General features: G+C 39.8%; 1 protein-coding gene across 1 annotated transcript in view; it reads right to left on the reverse strand.

The window, feature by feature from the left end:
* Positions 1 to 2025: 2025 nt before the first annotated feature.
* Positions 2026 to 10814, reverse strand: part of vps11 (VPS11 core subunit of CORVET and HOPS complexes) — a 23880-nt gene continuing 15091 nt past the window's right edge. Inside the window, exons 11-17 of the mRNA XM_019876234.1 lie at positions 10372 to 10533; positions 9998 to 10131; positions 8681 to 8883; positions 8418 to 8589; positions 4805 to 5027; positions 2256 to 2463; positions 2026 to 2222 (exon numbers count right to left, since the gene is read on the reverse strand). Coding sequence (XP_019731793.1) covers positions 2299 to 2463; positions 4805 to 5027; positions 8418 to 8589; positions 8681 to 8883; positions 9998 to 10131; positions 10372 to 10533 — 1059 coding nt within the window. The 3' untranslated portion in view covers positions 2026 to 2222; positions 2256 to 2298. The remainder of the gene's footprint in view (positions 2223 to 2255; positions 2464 to 4804; positions 5028 to 8417; positions 8590 to 8680; positions 8884 to 9997; positions 10132 to 10371; positions 10534 to 10814) is intronic.

Consider the following 10814-nt stretch of genomic DNA (forward strand, 5'->3'; position numbering starts at 1 on the left):
TAATAAAAGGCCACTCTGAAATGTGCAGTTTTGCTTTATTGTGGAATTTTAGGGGGTCAGAAAAGCAGTGAGAACCTTGTGGTGAGACCACCATTTGCCTCAGGCATCTTCTTTGCAGAGTTGATCAGGTTATTGATTGTGGCCTTTGGAATGTTGGTCCACTCCTCTTCAATGTCTGTGCCAAGTTATTGGATATTGACAGGAACTGGAACACACAGTCATTCGTGCCAATACAGATCATTCCCAAACATGCTAAATAGGTGACATGTTCGGGAGTATGTTGGCCATGCAAGAACACGGATGTTTTCAACTTCCACGAATAGTGTACAGATCCTAAGGCCCATTTGGATATTCTGCCGAATTGTCTAAAACGCCTTTGGAAGATGACTTATGATAAACAAAATGAACATTCAATTCATGTGCAACAGCTCTGGTGGACATTCCTGCAGTCAGCATGCCAAATGCATGCTCCCTCAAAACTTGCAACATCTGTGGTGTGTGATTAAGCTGCAAATTTCACAGGTGTATTTTATTGTGGTCAGTCTAAGGCACACCTGTGCAATAACCATGCTCTCTCATCAGCATCTTGATTTGCCACACCAGTGAGGTGGGATGGATTATCTTGTCAAAAGAGTTTGTGTTCTAAATTAATACAGTGCAACTTTGAAGAAGCTCCAAAGATGTTGACACAGAGCACAAAACTGAACGCTACTCAACGGCAGTTTACGCTTAGTCCATACACAACCTTGCAACATGGGGACACATTGTGGTGGTGGAAAGTAGTGATGAGAAAATGAAGCTTCCCATTTGCTTCATGAACCAGTTGTAATTTTTGACTCTTCTAGATGGCAGTGTTGTTTTAAAGAAAGAGGTTTATGAAATAGCAAGTCAGTATGGTTTCAGCCCACTCTTAAACAAAGAGTCCTCAGTGAACACGAGTTAATGAAACATCTTGAAGATTCATTTCTCATCACTGTTGGAAAGGCTACAGAGGAGAGAGAGTGCAGACGGCGGGCTGTTCAAATAGGTCAATGCACCTGCTCCCTGACCACTGGCGTGGTTACAATCAGGCGAGGCTCAATGGGAAAATTTGAGACCTCCCTTTGTCATGTATTACAGCAATCAGAACAAGAAAAAGGTGTTTTATTTTTTGGTGAATATTTTTGTCAATGTAGGGCTATGTTTGTCTTGAAAATGACTCCTTCTTGTTCAAATTCACGTGTGATCAAAGTTAGTGGTGTAGTTGTTAGAGACCTAGCTTTTGTCATGTACTACACTACAGCATTCAGAATGAGAAAAGATGGTTTACTTGTTTTTTGGGTGACTGTTTTTGTCAATGTAGGACTACATTCGTCCTTGAAATGACTACTACTTCTCCAAAATGACATAAATGATAACAATTTGAGATGTAGTAATTAATGGTTAACCACTAAATGAGGACATTTTAAAAACCACCAAGCAAAGGAATCACTCACTTTTCTGAATTCAGGAAAAGTAATGATGAGCAGAAACGAGGTCAACAGGCTCATGAAGAAGGCATAGGCAGGGTTTTTTTTTAATGAAAAAAAATGCTGATGATAGATCTTTGTCCTAGAGGACACACCTTGGTCAAACATGTCCTGATAGTCAAATTATTTTCAAACTCTTCTAGATGTACCATCATTTTCATCCAGACCTGTTTCATAAGTTGTTGTTTTTTTACTAATTCTGTTGAACCACAAATTAAAAGCTACATCTGATTTTCAATGGTTGGTTATCATTACATTTTGACGGTATTTCTAAATGTTTTTGCTAGATTTCAAATATTTCTGTGACCACTGGGCGATTTTATTTCATTAACAGGGAGAATCAACAATTTTTTCCAAGTATATGTTACTAATGTGGCCAAGATTGGCATCTTTTCACCAGTTGACCCACAAATTTGGCTTTCACAGAAACCAGTTTTCCATATATTTGCAACTCAGATATAACACAACACCGTTTTTCCCCCAAATTTTTCATCTGTAATTCTGACAAACACCAGAGTTAACATCATGTATTTATTGAATCACAAACCAGACAAGGGACGAGAGTAAGTTCCTTACAAGTACTGAAAAGAAGTCGAAGGGATCAAATGTAAATGTACATAGTAAGACATGATTGAGAAACATTGCAGATGAAACCTGGACATAAATACAGTTAACCACAGACCAGACACAAATCACAAATATGTATGTTTTTTTAAGATAACCTTTATTAGTCCCACACTGGGGAAATTTGCAGTTCTTCTTGGTGTGAATGAGTATCATGATTTTTATTTTAGCAGTTCCTCTTGGTGCGGATGAGAAGATCTCTCTGCAAATTCACTTCAAGATTCCCAACAGGTTTGCTGCCAGGTGGGTCCGTAAGAAGAGTGAGTTTGTTAAAAACTCCTCGGCCAAAGTAGTCAGCCACCACAGAGAATCCATCATGAGAGCTCTGTAACTGAAAACCGAAAGAACAAAGAGCTTACATTTTCCTTCAATAACATCCACGTAATAACACGCAGTGGACATCTTAAAAAAATACAGTGGGTAAATGGGCTTGTAAAGTGGTTTTCTACCTTCGGTATGCAAAATGCCTCATAGTGTTCCCTCATTTACTGACTGATGACGCAGCATCAGGAGCGACAGAGGGTTCGGTGTCTTGCAGAAGGACACTTCGACATAGTCGCAATGGCCAGGGGTCGAACCCCAAACATCTGGTTTGGGAAACGATCACTCTAGCACCGAGCCCTGCTGCCCACAATTTAGTCTGAATTCCAAAATATATTTTTCCAAGTCTTGACGGTAAAGGTAAAATTGCAACATTACATGGATATATCCACTAGCCAAGTAAAAGCACCCACAATAACAATACGGTCTGTATAAATGTTGAACACTTAATCTACTGGAAGTTCATGCAGCATGTGTATTGTTCTCCTGTGCTGGTTGAATATCGGTAGCATTTCTTTTTATGGTTATGATTTATGAAAGAAAAGCACAAGTCTGCCGGTTGATTTGTCAGAACTTCAACAACACGCTGGATGAGAGTTCTGTGTACTGTCGGTGTAACTCCACACTAGTACTGTACTCAGTGACAAACTGGATTGTACCGTATTTTTCTCACTATAAGGCACACCTAAAAGCATTAAATTTTCTCAAAAGCCGACATTCTGTGTATGGGGTGCTCCAATATTCTCGACAAGAGAGCACCAAGCATACACATTCTGTTCCACCACTGATCTTGTTAGTTCTCAGAGGCAGAAATATTGAGTACCGCATTGGCCCGAATATAAGACGGCCCTGATTATAAGACGACCCCCTCTTTTTCAAGACTCAAGTTTGAAAAAAGACTTCTTGAACACCAAATTAATTTTTATACAGAAAATAATTACAGTACATCTGAAACAAATGATTCTAACAATATATTTGAGAGAAAAAGCATGTTATTTTGCCTCATTCAAATCTTAATATCTGAACTTTAAATATGTAAACTGAAGTGCAATCACATTCGTAAATGAATGGCTTCTGGTTTTTGAAATGTAAATTACATCATAACTTCTCAGCTGCCGGTTAACCTGGCCCATCTTCGACCCACTTTTCTCCAGATTGTCGCTACGTTTCTCCATTTTCTTTTATCTCTTCTATTATTTTCTTCTCTTTTCTTTCTTACCACTATTTTTTATTTTTCTTCTTCGTGCTACCGCTATTTTTATTTTTATTCTTCGTGACAGGGGTACACTTTGGCCTGGGGAATGAAGTTCAGCATTCGCTTCATTGATATCTGGCGCCATCTAGCGCCGTGAATGGGTATAATGTCTCGACCCCGAATATAAGACGACCCCCACTTTTTCAGTCTTATTTCAATGCAAAAAACACCGTTTTAATATTCGGGCCAATACGGTAATCACAAAAACAAAAAAGAAGAGAAACTTCCTGATATGCACCAAGTGTTTCTGAATAGGTTCGGCAATGGAAGCATTGTGGTCAAAATAGACTTGCTTTGAAAAACGCTCCTTGCCGTCTGGGGAATGCAGACATCATCACATCTCTAGGAGTGTCTGTTCTTTCTTGTTTTTCAGAGATCACGGGAGATTTCTGCGTCGGGAGGATTTGTTTCGAGAATGGTGAATCTTTTTGTGTGTCGTGTTTCGTGTTGATATGCATGGGGGGCAGGGAAAGAGTGGAGATTTAACCCAATTTATTATTTTTTTTAAATTGGAAAAAAGAAACAACATAATTCATTGGTGCTGAACCTTGAGTATGCGTGGGTCAAGTCTGTAATGAATTCAAATCTAAATTAGCTGACCAGTTATTGGGGGAAAAAAAAAGCATAAAAACAATAACGATACAGACCGTGTAATCATTTCTGATGCAGCAACGAACAAGATTCCTATTTCAAAATGCCCCTACACATGAAAGTCAAAATTATTATTATTATTATTATTTAAAACAAAACAACCAACATATTCATCACTATTTCATCCCGGTATTAAATGTGAGAAACCTATCCGATGTTCGTCTTGAATTCTCAACATCGTCATTTAGGGATGGCTATCGACGAGATCTTAACAATACTACAAACGATAGTGGTTATTGATCCCATGTCTTAATGGTAATCTTATTGCTACTCTATTGTGTGGGTGTGGGTGTATGTGTGTGTATATATTTGCATGCATACACACATTTATTTCTACATATGGTCTCATCACAAGTTTATGTAGCATTTACAGCATTCCACTGAATGGAGTGTACAACTTTTTTTTTTTCTTTAAATCTTGAGTTTATTACAGTGGTGTTAGTACCTGTCTATTGAAGCGGTCATGCAGGTCACGCTTCTGGTCCTGGGCACGTAGCATGTCCATGACCTTGCGGTTTTCTGGAGCACACGTTGGGCACTCAGTCTCGTTGTCTGCATAACTTTCGAAGCAGTGTTGGTGAAAGGAGTGGCTGCACAGGAAGTGAACGGATGGCAGCTCCAGGGGACTGTTGCACATGTTACACTTGGTCTTCTGGAATATTTTGGCACTGTGGGTATATATTGATTTGAGTTACAGTGTTAGTAAGTGTCTGACTTTTCATGCACAGATCGCTTGGGAGACAGAATAATAATAGCTGTGCATACCACACCGCACTTGAATTATTACTTGCACTTCATAATTAAAATGTAAAGAGGAACGTATCCAGACCTTCTGTTTTCCATGTACAGTCAAACCTCGGTTTTCGAACGTCTCTGTTCTCGACCAGAAAATTCGAGATTTTTACGCCTCGGATTACGACCAAAAACCGGTTTTCGACCAAACTGAGCAAACCTGAATATGCCACTTGACTCCTCTCGGCTTCCTTACACGAGGAAGTGACGCTTCCTCGTGTAGCGTTCATTGTGAGCAGACGTGTTTGTTGTGATTCACGCAAATCTGACTGTTTTTATGTTATTTCTGCATAGCGTATTAGCTAGCCCCTAATAATGGGCTCATAAAATAATTTCGGATTTCGAACAAATCGCTTTTCGAACAGCCTTCTGGAACGGATCATGGTCGAAAACCGAGGTATGACTGTATTGTTCTCTTACAATTTTGTAAAATTAAAGAAATTTATTAAGATTAAGATTAAGATATCCTTTATTTGTCCTACAATGGGGAAATTTACAGTCCACAGCAGCAAGATAATGGGGAGAAAGAAGAAAAGAAAACAAACACTGTTCAATTAAGTGCAATATAAATACAGATATGCATAAGGTCGCAGTGCTATTTACAATTGTCTTCCACATCATTTTATTTTATTTTTTATTCAGCAGCCTGACAGCAGTGGGTAGGAACGAGCGGCGGTATCTCTCCTTCTTGCAGCGCGGGTGTAACAGTCTCTGGCTGAAGGAGCTACCTAGTGCTGTCAGGGCGGGCTGGAGGGGGTGGGAGGGACTGTCCATCATAGCTTTAGCTTAGTTAGCATCCTCCTGTTGCCCACCTCCTCCAGAGTGTCTAGGGAGCAGCCCAGGACAGAACTGGCTTATTCATCCATACATACATTTTCGAAATCAGCTTATCCTCAATCGCAGGGCACCAATAGATGAACAACATCCACTTATTTGAGTTTCCATGTGTGACCGACCTTCTTGACTATTAATCATTAGAAGACACGCCATTGGAGCAACAGGCTTTTTGTTTAACAATAAATACGAGTTTCACCAGGGGCAACACGAGTGGCGACTGGTTAGCACGTTATGTAATTATTATATTATTATTTTTTATTTTAATTTTTTTTTTAAACAGAAAAAGACGTATTTTCCCTCGGTGTACAAAAATCAATTATTTTAAAGAAGAAACACTGTCTCAGATTTTCTCCATGTTATTCTGGAAGAAAACCTTTTCCAATTCGGAGCTGTAGTCCTCTACCCTTCCTTCCCCCTCCTCTGGTACAGTTAATGAGCAATAGTTATGATTTTTTCAAGTGTTTTATTTCTGTGTGTTTTTATTTGTTTGGATATTGCATCATATTTATTTTTAACCACATTGTAGTAAAGAGAAGAAAAAAAAAAACCCCAAGGGAAATATATCGTAATTTGGCGGGTGGCAAGCGCACCCAGGGATGTCCCAGGTGATCTTGGGTGTCCAAGGTCACAATGTTTTGCCCTCTGTCGACCCTCACCCACGAGGAACAAAACAAGATTTTTTTTTTTCATCGGGGGCTGGCTGCTAAGGCCGAGCTTCGGTCAGGCACTCGAAATTCTTGAAACTCGACAAGACGAGACTAGACTAGCCTAGTCTAGTCTGGAGAATTTTGTGTTTCATGGTCAAATGCAAGCTGAGTATTTCTGGTCAGGCACGGTTGTGTGCTGGGTGGCGCGAATTTAATTTTGAAGCAACAATTTTGCTCCTTCGTCCATTTCGGTTTGCTGGTGTAAACCTTTCATGGCATTTCATGGCCAACAGCCAATTGGCATCAAGAATGTGCTTAAGTCACGCAGCAGCGGCACAAGCACACACACTGAGCCAAATCAAGTTAAAAAACAAAAACAGTGTTGTGAAATAAAAACAAAGAAGGGACAATATCATTGTGGTTTCTAGGACCAGGAAGGATAAAAAAAAAAAACAGTCGGCTTCCAACGGTGGCTGGGAGTCAAAAAGGAGCAGGCTTTGAGAATGGGAAGTGAGGAGGTTGGTTTATCTGGTGAGTGTATTGACTTGTTTACAACTGTTGAAGAGTCAACCAAGATAGCATTTTGCAGCCGACACAATGACCGGGAACCTGGCGCGTTTGATTGTGAACTTGCCTAGCTTTTCATTTTGGATACGGAAGATTCGGATTTTGATGGACTTGATAATAAGAATTGTTCAAAAAATAACGTGAGCACATTGTTAAATACAACCGAACTCAGTTTTATTGCCGCTGCCTTTTTAAAAACAATACGCTAGCATGCATGTATGCTAGTGTATGTTTTTACCATGCCTGCGTCCAAATATACAATGCATCTTGTGTATGTGTTAAATACAGAAATAGCACCCGAAACTGACACTACGCCTTCTAATACGGTGCGCCGTATGGTCATGAAAATATGGTAATTTAGCAGGAGGATTAATTAATGAAAATGCAATTAATTAATTAATGAAAGCGTGTCCAAGTTAAGTCTTCTGAATTTTGGATTTTGATCTGACAGAGCAACTAATTTACGCAAAACTACAAGTTTGCCCACCCAAGGCTTGGCAGGTGATAAGACGAAGACACACAAAAACGCTATCATGTCAAAGTAGAGCTGCAGTGTTAACACAGAATAGTGGAAGCTAACATGTTAGCTTCTCAGAGGCACATCCTTGAATGCACTGCTAAGCTTTAAAAGGCGGTCGGGAGTTTTTTTTTGGGGGGGCAATGGGTGTTCAGTGTGCCGTAATTCGATAGTTTGGTGATAAAATGCTGCATCCATGAGTGAAAGTGCCACTTTTTTTAATCATTGTGGCGGCGCTCACTTTTCTTTGAACAAGTAGACGACCGCCGAGTTGCAAGCCCCTAGCTCTGCCCCCCGGTTGTTAGCTGAACAAATGAATGAGACAGAGCCAAGTGATTTTAAAGTGAAGTTACCAGATAAATGCAATTTTCTTCTAACTTCTAAATCTTGAATGGCACTCTGGTTAACAGAGAACACAACCTGTTATGTTGCTTTTGAGTCGCATTGCATACACTATTTAAAAATAATGTCAATGATCACCAGAAATGACAAATATGGTTTTTAAGATTGCAACAGCTTGGATTTTACAGAGAACTATTCCAAGTACTGTATCATTGATTTTTAAGAGGAAATAATGTTTTGAAAACCCACTTAATCAACATTCGAACAGTGTCACGGAACTGATTGTGGACCATCTTCGTATTACCACTGTGCGGTGCAGCAAAAACTAAAGGTACAACAAACTCCTATTAACCCACCTTGTCTTGAGCTCCTGAATCTCAGAGCGTAGATGAGCAGTTTCTTCCCGATATTGGCATATTTTACGTTCATCATCCTCAATCTGTTGGTTCTCCCTCTGTAACTTGTTGATCAAGTAGTCTTTGATAACGGAAAGGGTTGCTGTCGAGTTGTGTGCCAGCGTCTGCACTACTGCAATCACACAGTGATCAAGCTCAAATTTATGAGGTTTTTTTTTTTTTTTCAACGGGCAAAAAAATGACATGTAGACTTTAAAACATACCAAGCAAAGGAGGCATCAGATTATTTTGGTCAATGTGACCCAAAACCTCACTGATGTAGGCCTTGCAGTCTTCTTCTTTTCTGGCAAAGTAGCCCAGGGCTTGTTCCCACAGGCAACCTTCCTGGTCACCGTAACGTTTACAAGCTTCAACCACTTTATCATACACCTCATTCTGCATGTGGTAGTGCATGATCTGTTGGTACCTGTGGGGTAAAAAGCAAACGACGGTCATGTGGAGATCAGGGTTCCTACATGTTCCTTCAAGTTAAGACCTACAGTATTTAAGACTACTTTAAAAAACTTATTAAACCTATTACACAGCCATATCAGCAACAAAGAAATAAAATCTGTGTGTTTGTGTTAATGTATTTCTCCGACGTGGAGGATGGAAGAATGGAGCTACAACACCAGCACAGAGCAGACACAACAGGCAAAGTGAAAAACATCGGTGCTGGAGGGCGTTTGTGCAGTGGTGTTGTAGCGCGTGCTTTTCAGTGAACTTTCATTGTATTTTGACCACAGATTGCGACCAGGGGCTGTTTTTTTGTGCTTTCAATGATTCGCTCCCCTGTACCATTCATTTCAGCTACGCTGTTGAATTAAAATAAGACACTTTTGAGAAAATGTGAGACACAGACAAGTTACATCCAGCACACATTTTAAGACCCAGATATCAAAAATTAAGACTTAGTAAGGGATAATTTCCAAATTTATAAATTCAATGCTTGTAAGATTTTTTTAAGACCCCGCGTGAACCATGGGAGATGTGGCAAATGATGAGATGATGAGACAAAGGCAAGTCATGTCTCGTTTACTCTCCACAACAAAACGGTTTCCCTAAGATACAGGAAACTACCTTTGTTCACCCCTTTAAAAGTCATCAGTCTGTCAGCACTTTGAACCCAGAAACAACTCCCTCCCTTCCCTTAAAGCTCCAGGTTCATGGTGAATGGGTCTCCCTTCTGGGTCGTCACATAGACCCACCACAATTCACCATAAGAAAAGCATATCATCCAACATGTCATCGTGAACCACGCCAAGAAAAACAGTCAAGGCAGTGGAGGGCGGCATAAGTGGCCGAAACAGTTGCACTTAACCAGGGACCAGGAGTGGGTTAGGAGCTGGGCCGGAGACCACGAAGGGCAGGTACCCCGTCATTATTCTTACATAATTCTCGAGGTCTGCATACTTGCATGTGTCAATGTCGAGTTTGGTGCACTGTCAACTCATAGGAGTGTGAGGTATGAACGTGGAGTGAAGGCAAAAAAATCTGTTCTGCAACATGATTTGCATGCATGGACTGTATTGTGTACTTACAGTTTGCCCTTCTCATACAGGTAAAGGACACCCTCTTTAAAATTGTGCATCTGACAGAGGACCAGGGCTTTATCAAACACAGTATTGTCACTCCTCAGGAGTGACAATGCTTCATCCTGCAAGATCTTTTTTCTCTGCAAACAGTTCATGTTAAAAATTAAAAAAATAAATTTATATATTTTTTTTAAATCAAAAAAAGATAATTATGAAATGCATTCCAACAAAAAAATCTGTATTTATCAAATCAATGAAACACATTGCTCCACAAAAAAAAAAAACCCTGCACCAAACACAGTACACGAGTACTGTACAAACTGCATCAACAGGATACATAAAACAAATGCTTCATCACTTCATTGTTGTGTTGCTCTGACCTCAGGGTCCTCTTCGTGTGCCCAGTCTTGCAGTCGGAGCTCCAGCAATGTGTCATAAACACCTTGAGACGAATTGGGATCCACCTCAATCATGTGCTCGAGGTAGGCTTTGAGCTCCCGCGGGTTGTTAGCAAAAATTGGAATGAATTCCTCAGAGTTGGCCTGAAACCAAAAGACAAAAGAAGGTAAAATTGTTGGTGTACCTCTGGTGGAAAAAAAATAAATTAATGAAAATTAACAGGGGGGGGGATACACACACACACACACACACACACACACACACACATATACATATATATACATATACACACACACACACACACACACACATATATATATATATATCTGTGGTTTTATTGTTCTTGTTTTGATTGTAAAGTGTCCTTGAGTGTTTTGAAAGGCGCTTATAAATGTAATGTATTATTATATATACATACACACAC

This window comes from Hippocampus comes, unplaced genomic scaffold (assembly GCF_001891065.2).
Source record: "Hippocampus comes isolate QL1 unplaced genomic scaffold, H_comes_QL1_v1.1 scaffold119, whole genome shotgun sequence".
NCBI classification, from domain to species: Eukaryota; Metazoa; Chordata; class Actinopteri; order Syngnathiformes; family Syngnathidae; genus Hippocampus; species Hippocampus comes.